The sequence below is a fragment of the Lycorma delicatula genome, chromosome 7 (genome assembly GCF_047948215.1).
Source record: "Lycorma delicatula isolate Av1 chromosome 7, ASM4794821v1, whole genome shotgun sequence".
Lineage (NCBI taxonomy): Eukaryota > Metazoa > Arthropoda > Insecta > Hemiptera > Fulgoridae > Lycorma > Lycorma delicatula.
The window spans coordinates 11,537,358-11,559,585 of record NC_134461.1 but is presented as its reverse complement, the minus strand read 5'-3'; the positions used below and the strand labels follow the sequence as shown (position 1 = coordinate 11,559,585).

Genomic DNA, 22,228 nt, shown 5'->3' with positions numbered 1-22,228 from the left:
TTTGAAAGCGTTAAAAATTCTTCCATAGATGTTAAGGTGGAAGAAATACATTACTGGACCGTAAGAAGAAGAAATTTTCTTTTCCACAGCTGGAATGAAGATGTTCTAAAGACCAAGAGACATCTGTCAGTGGTGACTGTTTTACAGCTATTTTGTTGATTTTTCTATTAATATTTAACATCAATAAAACAGATTTAAATTATTTTGAAATTAACTATTTACTGCATTTTGTTACCTTGACAATACCGTTCTTTGCAATTTTAACAGTGATTGGAGTAAGAACAACACTCAATTCTTTTAATCTAATATTATTACTTCTGGTCTCACTTTTAGTGCTGGACCTGAAAAAAATTCAATAATTAATAATCCTTCTTTTCAACAGAAAATGGAAGTGTGTCTTTTACCTTGCTAAATACCAAAATACTACGATTAAACAAACTATAAAATAAAATACACCATCAATAATAAATAATAAGTGATTACATACCTTTTTTTTTTTATTAAATTGATATTATTTATTAAAATGATTGCAACGATATGCAGCATTGTCTAATTCTAACTCTGGTGTCTAATGTAATTGAATTATTAAGCAAAGCTTTGGTATTTAATCCTTATTCTGTTACTTTTTTCCAAGATATTATCAAAAACTTTTTACATCTTTACGAGAGATGTTCCAGATATCAGTCGTAAGCAAATGTAGTTTTCTTTATCTTCATTCAACATATAAGCATCTTTATCTCTCAGAATTACTGTAGCAAAAAATTGAATACTACCCAGGTCTTTCTCTATCATCTTTTCCTATCTTTTATCCCTACTTCCTTGGATAGCTATAATAGAGATTGGCAAAGCCACTGCCCTCGGTTCCATTATAGCATTTCCTGATAGCCAGCATAACAATGCTTTTTAGGGGGCTCAGGAAGCTCGCAAAACTGATGGTGGGAATAAAAAGTCGTTTCTTATCTAGGAACAAAAACAAAAATCAAATTTAAGTGGCTGGATTTCTCTAACTACTGGGTTCAGATCCTGATTAAGGCATGGCATTATTTCATGACCTACAAGATGCACATACCAAATAATTGTAATTGGACATCAGCCTGTTGTTACTGGAGGCGATAAACAAAAAGATATAGTAATACAAACTACTTGACTGCAGTATTTAAAAAATAAATAAATATATATACATACTAAAACCAGAAAATACATCATTCCCTGATGTTTAGAATTATATAATTCTATTTATTTGTATTTTTCTCCAGTAAACTACGTAAATATAAATTTTTGATGTGTTAAACTTGAGAGGAATATCATTACCTCACAGTGGGCTCTAGATATTCGGGTAAAACCTAAATGCATTCTTACTTGTAGGCATTGTTTTTTTTCTTTATAATCCCATAATTGTTTACAATTACTTCCTGAATATATGAATTCTCTCATTTGAAATAGTAAAATGGCATTTAATAATTAATTTGTTTCTCCTCTATCAACCATACAACTCAATAGTCACATAATTATAACCAATTAACTTCACATTTACTTTGTAGGGCCAAAATTATCACAAAAATTTTACATGACAAAAATTAATAAATTTTCATGACAAAGATAATTTGTATTTAATAATTATTTGCTGATAAAAGTATATGCCAAGCGATTAAAAAAAAATATTATAAATATTACAGTTTTGGAGAATTGTAGGAGGGAGGCTCTACTTTAAATCCAAAATGACAGCTTCCAACTTGGTTCCATGTCAAATGAACTCCATTAAAATATTTTTGATTAATTTATTTGTATTTCTTAAATCATAGTAGTGGCACAAGCCGAGTGACAAGGGTTCTAATCTCATAATAAAGAGAGATCTTGAGTTTTGAATCAACGTGTTGTTTTTAAAACTTTTCTTTTTTCTTATTTATACACTAATCCAGATGATTTTTTTTATTATTTATTATGATAATAACGTAAACATATATTATTTATAAGAATGTGAAGAAAAAACTATGTGAATTATATGTTTTCTGATGATTATTACATATAACAATTACAAGCCTAAAAATCTTAATGGACTTGTGGTAACAGAGTCGCATAAGGAAACAAGCAAACAACAGATTTTATTCTATAAAACTTGAAAAAAGTAAAATAAATAATTTTAATTTTTAATATGCCTTTTACAACCCATAAGGTGACAATTATAAAAAACAAATATTTTTGGTTTGTAACAGGCAAGCTGAAAATTAAAATAAATTTTTCTATTTTAATTTGTTCAAGTTTTATAAAACAATAACTATTTGCACGGTTACTAACTACTAGTATATTAAAAAAAATAAAAATAATAAGCAGACATGAAATTAACATAGTTTATTTTTCAAAAATTTTATATTCTCATTATAAATATTAGAAAATCATCAGTGTAAGTGTAGATATAAGAAAAAAATAAAAAGGTTTCTTACAAATCGACAGACTTTGAACACAAGATCTCTCAATTATTATGAAACTTGAATTATTGCCACAGTATTGTATTCAATACTTTCAATTGTATTCAGAAATACAGTTAAGTTGAATGCTGCTACTTTGGATTTAAAGTAGGGATCCCTCCTCCAAAAGGGCATCAATAAACAACGTTGTAAGGTGCCCTTTTAACAACTAAATGGATGATCCTTTCAGTAATTATTCATAAAATTCATACTTAGTGTACATAGAAAATGATGTTTATTTAGAAAAATCCTTCTATTATCAAAAAAGAGATAAGAATTCAAGGATGTAGGTGAAGTGGGATAATTATTTAACAGCTAATGTCATTCAGTAATTCATACGCTTTCAAACAAGAATTTTTTTTCAACCGACTCAGCAATTCCTGAAAATATCCCATACAAACAAACAAGCTTTACATGTTTATGTATAACAATATAAATATTTAAGTTAATAATAATTACTTGACATACTTAGTGCAAACCAACGATTGATTCCAAGAACTGTATTTTTTGGTTGAAGACCTACATCTGTTGAGAACTCTGCCTTTAGCTTCTTCATGTACGGATTGTAATGTACTGTTGGTAGATCTTGGTACCCCGATGGCATTATCTGTTGTCATACCACAGTGGGATTTGGCCACCACTTGCTGTTACAATTATAAAAAAAAACCATTATGAATATAACAATGTGCAATATTAAATGAAAATAAAGAAAACTGGTATTACTGGCAAGTAATACAAAAAATACAAAATATTAAAGATATTGTATCCCAGTATAATATAGTGCATTAATAATAACAAAATTATTATTAAAACCCTAAAGAAAAATTAAAGATTGAATTAAATCAAATATATACACAATAAAAAAAAACAGATTAATTCTTAGATTAATTTACAATAATTCTTGTTATCAAATGAGTATTAATAAACATGTTACCATTAAAGTTCAACAATGTTATTAAAAAATAATTTATTAGTTTTTAAATACTTAAAAGTTATATACTAGACCTATGAACAGGTAATTTTATTTACCTGGATTATTTACGTAAATTTTCTAGCTGAATAAGTACATAATGAAGTGGAAGATGTTTACATTTAATTTTCACTAAATCTTCAATGGGTGAAGATAAAATTTTTGACATCCGATAATAAAAAATTCTAAATATCTACACAAAACATCATCTGAGTAAATAAAGAACTTATTCTTTTTGGTGCAGAAATAATGGCTAGATGTTGTCATTACATTTATGACAACTTTCACTGTAAGTCATTGTTCCCATCTGGGATCATCCATTTCTTGCAATTATACTATTCACCTGCATACATATTCAAATTATGCTTTATGTTTTGCTTCTTTTTTTTTTTAAAGTGATATTTTAATAACTAAAGACATTTTTTATAAAAAAAAGTTTTTAGTTATTAAAATATAACAATGAATCATGAAATTAATGTTAACTTGATTTCCAATAAACTATGTAATTCAATGATAACAGTCATACCCCTTGTTATCATTATTTAAGCTAAACAGTAGATGAAACAGAAAGAAATAATGTACTAATTATTGTGAAAATTTTAGTAGAACATACACTGTTTTCCAAATCAATCTATCTAGTCTTAATAATAAAATTACTTAATAAATATACTGAGTTTAGAAAAAGAACTAAAATAATCATTTCTAAAATAGGTACATTACATTTCCATGCCTCATCCTGTAAAAGAATCGTGTTACTGCATAACATTGATATTAGAAATCATTTATATTAGTGTTAATCTAATTTACTAAAAGCACTGAGAGTTAAACATCCAAACAAACTATCAATTATAAATATATTCAACAAGTCTGAATAACCTCCATAAAAATAAATATGTTAAATAATAATCTATAAAAAATAAAGTAATTAGATAGAAAGTTCCTCAAAGAAATCATCTAAAATTAAATTAAAACAGTGCTCAAATATTAAAAAAGAATACCTACAGGAATTTGTTCATCTTTTGTAGATTCGCTAATCTTAATAAAGGCACTTTTTTTTGTCTTCAGTCATTTGACTGGTTTGATGCAGCTCTCCAAGATTCCCTATCTAGTTCTAGTCGTTTCATTTCAGTATACCCCCTACATCCTACATCCCTAACAATTTGTTTTACATATTCCAAACGTGGCCTGCCTACACAATTTTTTCCTTCTACCTGTCCTTCCAATATTAAAGTGACTATTCCAGGATGCCTTAGTATGTGGCCTATAAGTCTGTCTCTTCTTTTAACTATATTTTTCCAAATGCTTCTTTCTTCATCTATTTGCCGCAATACCTCTTCATTTGTCACTTTATCCACCCGTCTGATTTTTAACATTCTCCTATAGCACCGCGTTTCAAAAGCTTCTAATCTTTTCTTCTCAGATACTCCCATCGTCCAAGTTTCACTTCCATATAAAGCGACACTCCAAACATATACTTTCAAAAATCTTTTCCTGACATTTAAATTAATTTTTGATGTAAACAAATTATATTTCTTACTGAAGGCTCGTTTCGCTTGTGCTATTTGGCATTTTATATCGCTCCTGCTTCGTCCATCTTTAGTAATTCTACTTCCCAAATAACAAAATTCTTCTACTTCCGTAATCTTTTCTCCTCCTATTTTCACATTCAGTGGTCCATCTTTGTTATTTCTACTACATTTAATTACTTTTGTTTTGTTCTTGTTTATTTTCACACGACAGTTCTTGCGTAGGACTTCATCTATGCCGTTCATTGTTTCTTCTAAATCCTTTTTACTCTCGGCTAGAATTACTATATCATCGGCAAATCGTAGCATCTTTATCTTTTCACCTTGTACTGTTACTCCGAATCTAAATTGTTCTTTAACATCATTAACTGCTAGTTCCATATAAAGATTAAAAAGTAACGGAGATAGGGAACATCCTTGTCGGACTCCCTTTCTTATTACGGCTTCTTTCTTATGTTCTTCAATTATTACTGTTGCTGTTTGGTTCCTGTACATGTTAGCAATTGTTCTTCTATATCTGTATTTGAACCCTAATTTTTTTTAAATGCTGAACATTTTATTCCAGTCTACGTTATCGAATGCCTTTTCTAGGTCTATAAACGCCAAGAATGTTGGTTTGTTTTTCTTTAATCTTCCTTCTACTATTAATCTGGGGCCTAAAATTGCTTCCCTTGTCCCTATACTTTTAGGTCCATAAATAAGGCCCATCTGATTCAAATTCACTGAGAAAATAGTGAAAGATATATTAATATAATAATATAAGTAATGGATATAAAGTATATTGGTTTGTTATTCTTTAATCTGAGGCCTAAAATTGCTTCCCTTGTCCCTATACTTTTCCTCAAACCAAATTAGTCTTCTCCTAACACTTCTTCCATTCTCCTCTCAATTCTTCTGTGTAGAATTCTAATTAATAAGATTTTTGATTCATGACTACTTAAACTAATTTTTCTGTATTCTTCACATTTATATGCCCCTGCTTTCTTTGGTATCATTACTATAACACTTTTTTTGAAGTCTGACGGAAATTCCCCTTTTTCATAAATATTACACACCAGTTTGTGTAATCTAACAATCGCTTCCTCACCTGCACTGCGCAGTAATTCTACAGGTATTCCGTCTATTCCAGGAGCCTTTCTGCCATTTAAATCTTTTAATGCTCTCTTAAATTCATATCTCAGTATTGTTTCTCCTATTTCACCCTCCTCAACTTCCTCTTCTTCCTCTATAACACTATTTTCTAATTCATTTCCTCCGTATAACTCTTCAATATATTCCACCCATCTATCAACTTTACCTTTCGTATTATATATTAGTGTACCATCTTTGTTTAACACATTATTAGATTTTAATTTATGTACCCAAAAGTTTTCCTTAACTTTCCTGTCTGCCCCGTCTATTTTACCAATGTTTATTTCTCTTTCCACTTCTGAACACTTTTCTTTAATCCACTCTTCTTTCGCCAGTTTGCACTTCCTGTTTATAGCATTTCTTAATTGCCGATAGTTCCTTTTACTTTCTTCATCACTAGCATTCTTATATTTTCTACGTTCATCCATCAGCTGCAATATATCGTCTGAAACCCAAGGTTTTCTACCAGTTCTCTTTATTCCGCCTAAGTTTGCTTCTGCTGATTTAAGAATTTCCTTTTTAACATTCTCCCATTCTTCTTCTACATTTTCTACCTTTGCGATGTCCTCCTCAAAAATCTTCTTTACCTCCTCTTCCTCAAGCTTCTCTAAATTCCGATTCATCTGACACCTGAAATTTTCGATTCATCTGACACCCTTTCTTCAGGTTTTTAAACCCCAATCTACATTTCATTATCACCAAATTATGGTCGCTATCAATGTCTGCTCCAGGGTAAGTTTTGCAGTCAACGAGTTGGTTTCTAAATCTTTGCTTAACCATGATATAATCTATCTGATACCTATTGGTCACTATACAATTAACCTATTGGTCATTAAACAATTAGGAAGAGTCGCTTTTGGTTTTACATATATTCATGATCATGTCACAATCATTCCAGTATGACTAAAATATATATCTGAAAAAAAAGCAATTACAAATTGCCATTTAGATATACAAATTCATATTAACAATACTTACATTACTGGAAGAATGTATCAACATACTGGAAATTTCACTCATATTGTCAACTAAATTGACATTTTTTGGGTCTACAAGAAATGAAGAATTAACTGTAAGCACATCGAACGAAGAATTACTGATGAAGCCACTACTGTCATAATAAATTTTATTACTGCTCAATTCTGTTGTTCCATTGCTTCTCGAATATGTTTGTATGTTGACTGGTACTGATGTAGTAGATATAGGAAGATACTTGGTTCTTAATTTCCTTGAGGAAGAATTCATATGAAAACCACAATTCACATTCGCGTTCTTTAAATTTAAACGACTTTGAACTCTAACAAAATCACCTTTTTCTTCTTTAGCTGTATGTAAAATCTGTATGTTATTGCCTTCTCTGTTAACATGTACATCATTTACATCAGCAACAACCTATTTTAAAAAAAATAAAATAATTTCAGACAAATAAAATGTAGTTTACCGAACAATACCAAACTTATTAAACTAAGCAATAAAATATCCAAATTCAATATATTAACTTCTCTATTAACATGCATATCGGTTACATCAGCAACAACCTATTAAAAAAAATCTGATGTAGACACCACATACTTCCTTGTACTCCTATTAAATTAAATTACATATACACATTTTTTGCTGCATTTCATTTGAAAGTAAGATACAATGCTCTATTTCTTTATTAAAGTAGGCAGCAAGACAATTGCTGAAATATTAGTTTTTATTAACATCAAATATTTATACAATTATTAATTCAACAATCTTACATGAAATATTAGGACAGAGTAAAATTCCCTTTATTACTCGAATTACTAGATCAGTATTATTTGTATCTTCGCGAGTTGCTGATTAACAAAAGTTTCAGATTTCTGGTGTGTCGTATAAATAAAAGTTAATAATAATTAAACTACTCTGTTTAATGAACTCCTGTGTACTGGTTACAAATTTTAATTTCGACCTTACAGTGTAAAACATTCAGTTTTTATTGTTGGACTATTTGGTAAATAATCAAAAATGCAAAGGAAACAATCATACAGGAAAAAGAAAGATAACATATAAAAAATATAACTAAAGAAAAAAAAACAAGAAGAATATGAAGAGGAATAAAATGCTAAGAACAAGGGAAAAATAAAAAAAATTAAGATGATAAATATAAAGAGGAAGAGAATGTTAAACCAAAGAAAGAATAAGATTAAGAGAATATGATAAATATAAAGAGGAAGAAACGTTAAGACCAAGGAAAGAATAAAAAGAGAGAAAATTTTAAAACTAGAGAACATGTACACAAATTAAAATCAGAAGAACTATACCAAACCAATGACTGATTAAATGACTGCCAACAAAAAACAAAAATATATGAAATGATGATCGACTCCAACTTAGCGAGAATATTGTCCAACAATATAAGAGGAGTAATGAACTAAAAGATAAGAATTTTTTGCAATTTATTAAAGATCAGGCATGTATGCCTCAGTGTATATGTTCTTCTTGTGAGGGTCTATTTTTCAATCACACTGTAGTTAACGTTAATGTAGAAAAAATTAAACAGAAATTCCAGAATAATTAAATAAAATTAAACTCGCCCTCTCTTTTCCTGTTTAGCCTCCGGTAACTACCATTAAGATAATTCTTCAGAAGATGAATGAGGATGATATGTATGAGTGTAAATGAAGTGTAGTCTTGTACATTCTCAGTTCGACTATTCCTGAGATGTGTGGTTAATTGAAACCCAACCACCAAAGAACACCGGTATCCACGATCTAGTATTCAAATCCGTGTAAAAATATCTGGCTTTACTAGGACTTGAACGCTGGAACTCTCGACTTTCAAATCAGCTGATTTACCGCTAGACCAACCCGGTGGGTAAAAAATAAAATTAAACTAGAAAATCCAATAATAATTATCCAATAATTAAAAAAAGGAGATGAAATCTGATTTGAACCGACGTGCCTTCCCTTGTTTTTGCTATCACAAAAGTTTTAATAATTCCTTTTACATCTAACGAACTCATTATATTGTTTTCAAAAGAAATCACTGACAAATCTTTTAACCGTTCTCCAGATATTGTAGAGGGCAAATAATTTTTTATAAGTTTTAATTTTGAAAATGGAAATAAATATGCAACAAAATGCAATATTTGGAAATACATTGATTAATTTATTTTCATATATGTAACAAAAATAGGATGTAATACATCTTGAGGACAAAAGATTTTTTCAAATAAATTTTTGTAAGTTTTCAATTCCTGAAATAAAGTTTTGTGTCGCTCTGTTTTAAATTTAAATCTTGAAAATTTTTCATTAATTCATCACCGCTACAACGGTTCAGTTATTTAATGTTTTTTTATAATCTTAAAGGTTTCCATTACAGTAACAAATTTAGCTATAGTTTCTCTCCTAATTATCATTTTCAAAACATTTTTGAGAATAACCTTTGACAGCTACACACTGTTTTGATAAAAATTGTATTATGTAAATTAATTTCTCAATAAAAATTGTCAGTATTGTTTTTTCTATCTCTGTTGTAAGCCATCAATGGTACACACTTGTTGGTTATAGACATTTTAAGTTTGCTAAATTTTGAACAATTCTTAATCTGAATGTACTTCCAGCGTATGTTTCAAATGTTGCCAATCCATACAAACACTTTTGTTTGTAAGGTGAGAATTTTAAACACTGAATATTTTGCAATAATAACAGAATAATGAATTTTGAGATATATTCACTAAACTGTAAACGTTTTCTTGTTTGGTAAAATCCAATACTAATGTAAATTTGAAAATTTATCATCTTTTTCATTCTTAGGATACTCTGTCAACAATTTGACTTGTGCGATGCTCAAGTAAATAGTCTCTAATTTTTATAGTTACATTACTCGGCAAAGTACCTGGAGCATTAACATCGAAATGCGAATGTCCTGGATGTGAAAAATTGGAATCAAACACTTCTATTGTAACTTCTGTAAACAGAACAGTCTGCTGATTAATTTCCTTTTCACATGTAACATTTATTTCTTCATAATTTTCCTCCATCCTTTGTTTTTCTGTAGTAGAGCTACATAGAATATTTGTTTCTTCAGTAAGAATTAATAATATTTGTTCTATTCTTGAACTTTTAGGAAGTACTGAGGTAAAAAGGTTTATCTAATGATCCAAATTCCTTTTCCACGCTGTGCTTGCTCCATTTGTTTTGTTTTGTGCAGCAGATAATTTCTTTGACTTGTTTTCAGATATCTAGATGTTAAAATATTTGGTTACATTTTTTTACTGTAAGTTAATAAATAAATTAAATTTTCAGAAATAAAATATTACTTATGATTACCGATCGACTTTAACTGACCAATAATTATCACAAAAGATCCATTTTTGGCATATATTTTTCTGCAGCTGATGGAAATGTAAATTAAAATATTCTTTAAATATCTTTCTATAAGTCCACTCATTAACAGTGACTCGTAAAAATTAATTAAATAACACATCTAATATCAGTTTGAAACTCTTAAAGTGAGTAAGCAGAGCTGGATTTAGATGAAAAGAGGCCTTAGGCTATTTCACTTGTGAGGCCCCTCCAAATCCAAAAAAATAATTAGCAGACAAAAAATTAATTTTTGTATGCTAAATTTTTTACTAAATATAAAATGCGCACAAAAATGAAAGAAACAATAAATTAAAGTTATAACTATATTTACTTATTATATTTATGACCAAAAGTACACCTTGTGCGCTTTTGGAATGTAACACTACCTGCTAATTCTAGCAGATCTCATTAAAGTCAGATTAGCAGTTCTTATGTTAAACAATAACAGTCAAAGTAAAAAAGATGAAATTCATATCTGCACGGTAAAATTTTAACAAAAAACTTCAAAATATTTCAACTTATACAGGCACTTTACTCTGGTTAATAGAATAGAACAATAAAGCGATGTAACTAGCTAGAAACACTTATATAAAACTTTAAGTACGATGATTATGACCGATAAAAGTAATCTTATTAATTCCACACAAAAACCTGCTAAAGAAAATCTATTGTTTTCACAAGTCACAATGTACATTGACAATTTAAGATCAATCAATATATTGAAGATTGCTACGCGCTAACTTTTATTATATTAATGATTAAATAGCTAACAATTTTTTTCTGATTTACTATAACTACAGTCAGCTTATGAAAGACACACTTTCCTAAAACTGTTGATAAATTCACAAGATGTAGTTTTGTAAATGTTTCAAAATTATTGTATCTGAAATGGAATATATACAAAGTAGTAACATTTAAATTAAGACGCGTAAATATCTAAAAAACAATACATTTTAGGAAAAAATGTTTTCTATTAAAGTTTTTTCCGTTTCATGGGGAAAATGCATTCACAACCTACATTGCTCTTGATAAGGTAAAAAAAAAAAAAAAAGGTAATTTTAAGGTCAACTTAATTAGGAACCTATATTTTTTATTGCAGAATCGAATTCTTTGCAAAAAACTAAAATTTCATTTCAGACTTTTTTTTTCTAAAATTATTCGGTTTTTAGTTATCAATCTTCAAAAATGCTGTAGGCCTATAAATCGATGTTTTTAGTTTTATTAGGTCTGGCTCAGCTGACAAGTTACATCCAGCTGAACATCTTAAATAAAATAAAATAAAAAACAATCAATTAAAGGATTAACCTACATTAAATCCATTACGTTTTAATGAATTTTTTTATTACTCAAATAGTACATACTGGTATGGTACATAGTATACATGTGTTGCATGCTTTGGTCAGTTAAGTTATGTTGACTCAATGAATTTTTTTTCAACCAACCCCTGGACCGGATCCACAACAAAGCACAGCCCAGGGGGTTGTCTACTTAAACAAACCTCCCTGTCAGTCGGCCTTAAGTCTAGTCTGACAGGTCAGCCCACCGGTTTGAAAAGATCTAATGAGCAGGCTGACCTGTCAGACTAGACTTATGGCCGGCGGACGGGGAGGCTCATTTGACAACACATTAGACAACTCCCTGGGCTGTGCTTTGTTTTGTTGTGGATCCTGCCCAGGGGGAGGGTGAAAAAAAAATATTTGGTTTAATGAATTACTGATACTTTAAAAAAATGTTTTTTAATGTTCTTTATTTAAAATAATTACAAAAACTTACTCTATATAAATTACAGCAACAAATCTTTGAAGCGGTGTCCTTCTACTTCTGTGCATTTTCCCATACATTTTAAGAACAACCATGAACATTTAATAAAGTTTGTCTTGATATCAATCACAATCGTTAAATTTCATACAATTCATGTACGGAAAGATGATTGCGAGACAATTTCAATAATGTAAATACATAAACAGCATGAACAAATGATAACATGCCGGTAAAGAGCAATACGAAATTAGTATGTAAGCAACTGAGGTATAACAGATGTCAGAACAACTATAACAAAAGCAGTATTTTTTGGTATACTAACGTCACCTACTGTTATGAAAACATACTAGAAGACTACAGCTATGGTGTATTAGAACTATGTAACAGGCGAGATACAAATATAGCCCGCATAACATAACCGAATACTGTTGATATTGAAGTGTGAGATACGTTCGCAGCACGTCGCCAAAGTGTTAAGAAAGACTAAATATGTCACAAGTACACTATCACAAATAAAGAAAAATAGAGAATTCTTGTTTATATTTGAACCACCCTTGTAAACTGATTTCCTAAAGGCATTTTAAAAAAACATTATTTACAAACAGGTGTTTAATAAATCTATCAGTGTGACTGTACTTCTCATGATTCTAACATACCACTTTTGATATGTGCTCAAAGGGATGACTAAAATAAATTAACACAATTTTGGAACATTGATAATATTTAAAGTAATATATTGCTGAAAAAATAGTGCCAATTTTACATATCAAATATAAGGAAATATGTATGTAAATGTTAAATGGCTGTATAGACCCTTTTAAAAAAAAGTCACAAGAAAAGAGTTACTTAATGAATTGAAACATGCAGTAACTTAACTCATACACACCTCTATATCACTCCAATTATCATCGTCGGAGCCAAGAATAATAACTGGTGCAATTGATCTAGTAACTGACACTACTGAAGATGATGATGTCTGAGGTGTTCTTAACTTCTGCCGATAATTCAAACTTGATGATAATGAAGCTGAATTCAATTTACAACGCTGAAATGTCAATGACAAGAATGATCTTTTCTTATTCCTCTTTCTTCTAGCACGTGAACCATTATTATTATTATATGATTTTGTTGATGAGACTGGCTTTTTTAATTTTTTAAATTTAATCTCTTTATCACTTGTTACACTTGATAAAACATCGACGCTGGAATCTGGTCCTGATTTCCTATTGAATAAAAAATACCATCTTATACAAATTAATCATACAAGTTAAAATAAATACATTCTTATATTTTTTTAAAGAAAAATTAAAAAATAACAAAGTGATTGTTTACTCATTTTAAAAAAATAATTATAACTAGTATGCTTAGAAATTCTGTTTAAGTTTTTCTCACTTTCTATTGGTTAAAATAGAATTTATGGAAGTACATGATTAAGATAGACACAGTGTGTACTTCTACATCTTGTTATACGACTAAAAACAATTGTTATAGAACTCATGTTCATTTGACTGGACCTCCCCACAGATGACAGCTCATCAGCTGCCAGGCGGAACTGAAACAGATATTGGTTTAAAAGAATATGGTTGGTGAGCACCCGGGCACCCGTTGCCCTTAAAAGCGAGCTTGAGGCATACCATCCCCCAGATCCTGTATAAACTTATACAAGGATCTTTCCTTAGTCGTGGTGCCCCATTCCAGCTGTCATGATTCCATCGCAAGGCTCTGCGCCTCTTCCACAGGCGTGGAAATTCGATGGGGTACTGAACGAAATTTAAATCCGGTGCATTGTGATCACCATTCCCAGGGACAGCCTTTCCCAATACAGTGGTAGCCTCGTAGAGGTTGTTTTAAAAACACCAGTGCGTACAATTAAGGCTCTGCGCTGGGCACTCCTTAAATTTTGAACAAGTGCTATATTCATATCCAACCTATGCACCCAAATGGGTGCCGCATGAGGTCATGCTTTCAAAGACACCTCGGTACACCATGTACATTAGATAGCCCAACAACCCATAGTCTTTCCGAGTAATCCTTCTAAGTTACCTAAGTTTATGCATCACTAAGATGGCATCCACCCTGACAACAAAATTTAGAAAATTTACATTAACGACACCACTCACATTCTTTCTCTCAAAATGTCAAAAAGGCACGTTTTTTCAGTAGTCACGGTAACTTTACAGAACTTTTTGTCATATTTCAAACTGATTATCTGTCTTGAAAAACCATCGATTCAGGATGGTAATGAAAAAAAGTTACAGCACACTATATAGAAGTGTTTGTAGGCTGTTCAGTAAGGAGCTATGTCTGCACCACGATAATGCACATTTCATATCACTCAAAACAATAGCAATGGTTTAGATAAAAGGTATTGAACCGTCCTCTGTGTGGTCTGCCTTTGTCACCATATTACTTTCATCTTCTAAAATTAAGGGATTTCTGAACGGGGAACACTGTGTTCCTAGTCTTTCGTATGGTCTTATGGATGTTATTTGTAAAAACATTCCCAAAGTGTAAAAGGTTCTAAACAATCATTCTGAAAGTAATAATGTTCATTATAAGTCAGTCCTGATAATGAACAGAACGAAGGTGTCAGTCTACAGCTGGATGTTTTTTTGCATTTTGGTGAGCTTGGTATGACAATGTCAACAACATAATTGCCTGATGAAAAAACACATCCTACACTCTTCACATTCCTTACTAAGTTTGTCACAGGATGCTTATCTTGAGATCAGGTATGCCATCAGGAGTGAGTTTGCCTCATGTTAGGTCACCTACAACCAACCCGCCAGATTGGTCTAGTGATGAACGCGTCTTCCCAAATCAGCTGTTTTGGAAGTCAAGAGTTCCAGCATTCACGTCCTAGTAAAGGCAGTTACTTTTATACGAATTTAAATACTAAATCATGGATACCGATATTCTTTGGTAGTTGGTTTTCAATTAACCACACACCTCAGAAATGTTCAAATTGTGACTGTACAAGACAACACTTCATTTACACTATACATATCATCCTCATTATTCCTCTGAAGTAATACCTGAACGCTAAACAAGAAAAAGAAAAAGGTCAACTACAACCATTTTGGTTATGGTACCTGAGATACCTATATAAATATAATGGTTGAGATTCTTGCTGTACAAAACTTGAATGAGGAGAAATAATGCTACCATAAGTTTCAGAAATCTTTTTTGATCAGTTAAAACTATTAATTCTAAAAATTAGTCACTTTTCTTGAGTAAGGAAAAATTTTACTCATGATTGGCTGGAACTCCCTCCAAATACTGTATTAATTGAAACAGTAAACACTACTTTTAAGTTAAAATAAACAACATCTTCAACTAATAACATGATGTCTCTCCAAATCTATTTATTAAGACAAATCCTCAAATTTAAAGAGGGCAGTCACTAATATCCAAATTTCTTTACCCAAAGTACAAATTACCCTACATAACACTATTTATACATCCTGATAAGTACATTTCAACATCAAAGATCCATAGGTATTTTATTATTTACAATTAACAAAATACTGATAGTTCTTACTATTGATAATCAAATGTAAATTAAACAATGAAAATTTTATTTTCAAAACTACTTTGTAAAATCTCATTCTGTTTCAAAATAACTTTGTAAAAAGCTTTGACTACATTAATATTGATTTAAGTATTCCAACATTTCTCTCTCTAAACACCCTATTATTTATTAAATTTACTTTTAGTGACAAAAAAAATACTTAGCGATTGATAAATGTGAAACAATATATATAACAGACTGACAACTTTCTTGTACACAGAATAATTTAAGTAAGCTTAGTCTACGTTTTCATTTTCATAAACAACTTTTCTAACCACATAATCATAATATTACGCATGAAATATAGAAATACTTTTCAATTTGTCTAAATCCACAAAATTAATAAAGGCACATATAATAATTATTGCAAAAGTATTTTCTAACAATCCAGCTGAAAAGCATCAGCATATAAATTGAATAATTGTATACTATGTCTGTTAACAAGCTAATATTAATAGTCATGCATTTATAAACAAAAACCTCAAGGCTTTCTCTATTATCTATTATCTGTGTATAATATTACAAAATTAACGAATTACTTGGCTCTAAACACTAGCACCTGAAAAGACCAAGGATTTTTAAAATGAAGGTTTGCTGTAGATAATTTTCTTATTTACCACAGAAAATTATTTAAATTATCTATAGTTTGCATCATTAATTTAAGTTAAAATCACAATATATCAATAAAAAATATGATAAATTTATAAGAATGGTTAAAATACAAAATGTAATTTCTTCACTTATATCTTACTCAATTATTAGGGTTACCTAATGTTTAATTTTTTATTTACTGATCATAAAAAATAACTCCTGAACCACTTAACTTTCATAACTAAAACGGTTTTTTCGATCAGAAAAGTATCACTAAAATTTGAGATTTTGAATTATAGCTTTACTGATGTACACATATCAAGCATTACAAATAAATTTAATAAAGAGAAAAAACTGAATAAAATTATTATTTGTTTTGCAAGTAAGCACATTAACTAATAAAACTGACTTTATGATAAAATGTAACATCCATTAACTGAGCCTTGTAAAAAAAAAACTTCAATAAAATACATTACTTTTAAAATGCATACGAACTATATATTACTAATGAAATAAGCAACAAATATATGCAGGGGGAGGATGATAAAGTCTTTCCCTGATCATAAACATTTATTTCTGGAAAGCTGATCAAAAATAACATTCAGTAATGTATTTTAACTCAAAATAAAGGAGGAGTGATATCTAGAGACTGTAGAATGTTTGATTATATGAAAAACCAGTACATTCAAGATAATCATTCTCTTCATCAATTTGATGCAAAATTTCTGTAGTAAAACAGGGTTGTCATCTGGGAGCAAACACTTGAACTTGAATTTCAATCTTATATGCATACAAATGTTAGCAGTTTGTGCAAAATCTTAACTCCTATACTCTGAGATACATGAAGTTGGTTTGAGCATAACCCACTGATTTACTAAGACTGCATTGAAAGACCTCATGTAAAAGCACCAACAGTCTCGTACACTGGGCCTGCCACTTTTGTTAATTTCACCAACCACCAGTCTCTATAAATATTGAATACCATGTTCTGATGCTTTTCAATATCTGGCAGAGATTGACTGTATTCGATTCTAAATTTCTTCTGCACTGTGACGAGTGATTTTGCTTTAAGATACTACAAAACATACTGGACTTTCTCTTTCATTAATGCCATTTTGATAATACCAGGTTATGCAACTGTAACATATCAATAAACAAACACAGAATTTAAAAAATTAACTTAAATAATGGTAAAATATATGTTTATATTCATCATAGTTTTCTTGAAATAAATGTTTCTAATCAGGGATAAACGTTATGCTCTTCTGGTACATCAATAATACTGAATTTACCTCAAGGATTGCCTGTTGACTTGAGAACTGCCTGGAACTGACGATACTACATGAAGAGTATCAACACCGTCACAGTTACTTTCTCTTTCACCTAAAAGAAAAAATAATATTAAATAGATAAAAACAAGCCATAAGAAAATATTAAATTAATTTACAGGGTGAAGTTGCTACTTTTTTTGTTGTTCTCGATTAGTCAGAGAAATAGTCAGACACACACAGGTTCGGCTACAATTAAAGGCCTATGTGTACCCACACCCTACAGACTAAAACTCCATTATCACAGTTCCTCCACTCCCGGGGCCTAACTTGCAGTCAAGCATTACTAAGCCCTGAGAGGTGCCTTTGAGTTCAGGGGTTCGGAAGTCCCCCATGCTTCATTGCTTCCACTCATCTATGCAAGCACAAACGGTGGCTCCACAAAGGGCTGTCCCTCTCCTCCTCACCCACCGGTCAGTTTCTTCACCTCAATGTTACAGGTCTTTTGACAAGTAAACAGTCATCACGACTCATCAGTTGTCTTAATTATTCCAAATTAGTCTGCACCGTACTCTCGGAGCTCAGCTTCCTTCTTTTTTATAATACAGTAGGCAAGCTGCTCAACTGTAATCCAGTCTTCTTTCCCACTTACCATGATGTTAATAGTATTATTTGGTATAACTCTAGTATGTTCCAGTTGTTGCTTTATGCTCAACCATCTTGGGCACACATAGAATGTGTGTTCACATGCATCCAAGTCGCCAGAATACACACATAGGGCTGACTCCCTCCTTTTAAATCTATGGCGATATGAATTTAACACTCCATGACCTAATAACATCTGGATCAGAAAGAACCCAACCTCATTGTGGTTCCTAGTATACTGTGACCGTGGAATGAGTCGTCTTGTCCATGGTTCTTTATTTGAATCTTCCCAACTCATTTGCCATTCAGTAATCATCAATGCAGCAGCCTCCGCCTTCCGCATTCCACTATAAGTTCGTTTTAGCTGAACTACTCTTGAGATAGATCGGTCGGGGGGGGGGGGGAATTCCTGCAATAACCTGAACTACTGGGCCAGTGATTGTTCTATATGTAGACACAATCTTGATAGTTCCTCTTCTGTGCAGTAAGGGCACCTTTTTTTGGTTTCTCTTGATATCCAGTGCATCAGCCCAGACAAGCACCCCATGTAAAAGGACTGAAGTAGCAGCCGTAAGGATAAGCTTTCTTTTGCTGGGACTAGGTCCCCTATTGATTATATGCTTTCCAAGAGTAACTATAACCTTCTCAATCTTTTTTGAAGCCTCCATTATGTTGTAAAACTGTATGCCTTGTCAATGTAAACTCCAAGGTATTTTACATTCTTAGAGGTGTTCATCCTGAGCCCATCAACACATATGCTGATCTCTATGATTTTGCGATGACCCACTATCGCCAGGGCTCAACCTCAAACTTGGTATGACACAGTGAGAAGAGCAAGATCATCTGCTTAGACGATCAAATTATTGTCCCCAGGAGCTACTGTCACAAAATATCACCAAATGCAAAGTTCCAAAGGGTGGGCCCCACTAACACCAATCTCTGGGGGCCCCTCCATTCATCTGAAACTCAATAATACCCTCTTCCATACCCACGCTAATGGTCCTGTCGACCAGGTAGTTATTGACGGTAGCCAACAAATATTCACTAATGCCTCTCTTCCAGATTTCCTGTGAAAGACTTCCATATGCATTTTGAATAACTAATAGCACAACAGCGGGATTTGCCTTGTTCTCCTGCTTCCTGCTGCCCAATCCATTCAGTCACTCTGCTTATTGGAACAAGGGTGAATTTATCAGGTGTAAATTCAAATTGATGTGGAGAAAGTCCCCCGGAGTCCTGTATCTTTTCTCTCAATCTGCTAGCATATGCTATACCTTCCCCATGGCATTGAGTAAACAAATAAGTATAAATGTAGACTCCTGATTCCTTTTATCTTTGGGAATCAGGACCAACCTAGCCACTTTCCAGGCTCTAGGAAAGCTACATTTTGTCAATACTTTAATTGCCTTAAGAATTCACCATGGGTACTTCTCTGCTAATCTTTTAATGAAGATACCCAAGACACCATCAAGCCTCAGAGCTTTCTTAAGATATATTCTCATGACTGGCCAATTAAGTTCATTTATGGAAAATTGTTTTTCTTGGGTACACAAAATTTCAGTATGATCTGGTTTATCAGTCAGAAACAGCTTCAATACAGTCCTTGAACTTTGTGCCCTGGATAGTGGGGCAGGAGGGCCCTCAAATCTCTTCAAGATAATTTAGTAGACCATCCCCCATGGATTCACATCGAGTCCAACAACAAGATTTTGCCATGCCTCCTTCTTGGCTGCCTTGATCTCAGAGCACTACCTGTATTTAGATGATCTATATGCCACTTCAGCCTGCTCTGTACATCCTAACTGACCCTAATCCTTTGAGAACCTTATCCTTTGTAGGAATCTCCTTATCCTAAACCATTCCTTTTGTAAGGCAGCAGTTTGACTCTACTACCAGTACACTTTCTATTTATTTGGTAAGTTTTTAGATAATCTTCTCAACAGATAATCTTCTTAACAGTCAACTGAAAGTCATCTGGGTCCCACTGAACCATTTCACCAAGCTTTCCTACAACAGAATCAGCAAATTAATCCACCTGTCTTGACGAAGGAGACCATCTAGAGCTTCTTTTCGGTGGTAAGTTTCTATCAGTCAGCACAGAAAAAGCAACAGCCTTGTGGTTGCTATAAAATTCCTCAGCTATCACTTTCCAGTTAACTATTTTGTGGACACAACATGCAGAGACAGCAGTAATGTCTAATACAGAACCTAGGGGTTCTGTATTAGACATTACTGCTGTCCCTTACCGGTAAAGGTCGGGAAAAGGGGGAAGTTCACAGTCCAAAACCCCAGTTGTTGTTAACATATATTCTCTAGCTGTAAAACGAAGACCTCCAAGCTCTACGCACTCTGCGCTCATATCCCCAACCAGGATAACCAGCTTTGAAGTGCCCCTAATAAGGTTCTCAAGATCAGTAAGAAATTCCTGGAATTTCTTACTGATCTTGCAGGTATGCAGGTGATTGCATACCTGCTTGAGATGATTCCATTAGCAGAGTCCCCATCCTCGTCAGTGAGCCAGTCTAGAGAAATAATTGATCTTTGGTTTGGCTCCGAGACAAGAAGGAAATCCACCCCAGTCAATAGCTGACTGCCAAACCAGGTCATGCGCGACCGTGCTTCTGGTAGCATTAATGTAGACACATCATTTCCTTTGCTTACAATCCCGGCTCCTCATGCAATGACCAGTATATCACACATTATGCAACGATACTTTTCTCTTCAATGAAATTTACTTCTTGTGTCCCGGGCCTCCACAGTTGTAACATAGTGGATAAGGTAGTGGCATTGATGTAAGGGTCAGTTGTAACAGTCCACGTCTGTCCGTGCCCTTACATTCAGCGGTGGAATGGCCTAACTTCCAGCATCAGAAACAGGAAACACCAGCTTCTTGATTTCAGAAGGACAGAACTGCCACCCAATCCTTATTCTGGCTTCAGCCATCTGACTCTTTGCCTCACCCACTGGCAAAATCACAGTGGTATTCTGAGAACTGCCATAAGCTGAACATATCGAGGAAACTCTGACTGAAGTGGAGCCCTTCATTACTTTCCTGACCGCAGTCAGGACCTCATCGGCCGTCACCTCCGCATCAAGATCTTTAATATGTATCATGGATAATCTAGATGCTTCTTTTTCAGGTACAGCAGTCATAATATGCTCTTTTAGGGTCTGGGGGTGCCTTTTCTCCATCCTTAAGTTTGACCACCATGTCTCTTCATCCTACCCTTTTTTACAGATAGAATGTAACCAGCCAGGTCCTTGCCTACCGAATTCTTCACACACCTGAGCAAGTCAGCATAAGTGGTACCCTGCTGACAACAACCATAGTCACCAACTTCTGAGTCTCCTTCTTGTTTACTTGAGAGTCCATGTCCACAAGAAATAATGTAGCCACTATGTTTTGCCTCCTGGTCTAGAATTCTAGCGTCTTTCTTACAGTTAACCCCAACTTCTCGCTGGTAGTCATGAAAACCATATCATGTTTCTCCACCTTCTTTAATTTATTTAGACCCAGGATCAGGTAAGTTACCACCTCTTTACCATCTCCTTCAACTACAATAACATAATTGTTGCCTTATCATAATTATTAACATAATTGTGGTCAAGTTAATCATCTTCCCCAAGGATAGCTGCAAGAGGAGAAATCTCTTATAATGGTGCCTGAGGAAAGCTTTCCACCATTTAACTTCTTTCTTGCCCCAGGTGCCACATTGCACATATGAGTGGCAAATTGTCCATTCTTGTACAAAAATCTTGGCCCTCTCATCATTTTCCTGAGGGTAACCAGATTCAACCAACACCTTCTCACACTACTGAGATAGACCACCTTTTATCAATTGCATCAATAAATTCAGTTTCAGAACCAGCCTCCAGTAAGTGCCTCAGCTGGTCAATACCTACTCTAAAGGTTTGCGTATATTTGTCCGCAAGCTGTTTTATCTTCATCTCCTCAAACTCTGGCAG

At 32.5% G+C, this 22,228-nt stretch overlaps 1 protein-coding gene across 1 annotated transcript; it reads right to left on the bottom strand.

Annotated features, from left to right (window-relative positions):
• Window positions 1-214: 214 nt before the first annotated feature.
• Window positions 215-21,415, bottom strand: LOC142327893 (uncharacterized). The gene is made up of 6 exons (XM_075371249.1): window positions 21,121-21,415; window positions 17,642-17,732; window positions 13,074-13,410; window positions 7,071-7,484; window positions 2,934-3,109; window positions 215-341 (listed from the first exon to the last, which is right to left on the bottom strand). The coding sequence occupies exons 1-6, from the start codon at window positions 21,413-21,415 to the stop codon at window positions 215-217; spliced, it is 1,440 nt and encodes a 479-aa protein (XP_075227364.1).
• Between the last annotated feature and the right edge of the window lie 813 nt (window positions 21,416-22,228).

Bases quoted from the DNA above. Each gene is read 5' to 3' on its own strand.
- LOC142327893 (XM_075371249.1), bottom strand. From the start codon at position 21,415: ATGACTGCTGTACCTGAAAAAGAAGCATCTAGATTATCCATGATACAT. The intron at 7,485-13,073 runs GTGTGTATGAGT...TTTTTAAAATAG, and splicing joins ATAATTGGAGTGATATAGAG to GTTGTTGCTGATGTAAATGA. The intron at 342-2,933 runs GTATGTCAAGTA...AATTTTTTTCAG, and splicing joins CAATCGTTGGTTTGCACTAA to GTCCAGCACTAAAAGTGAGA.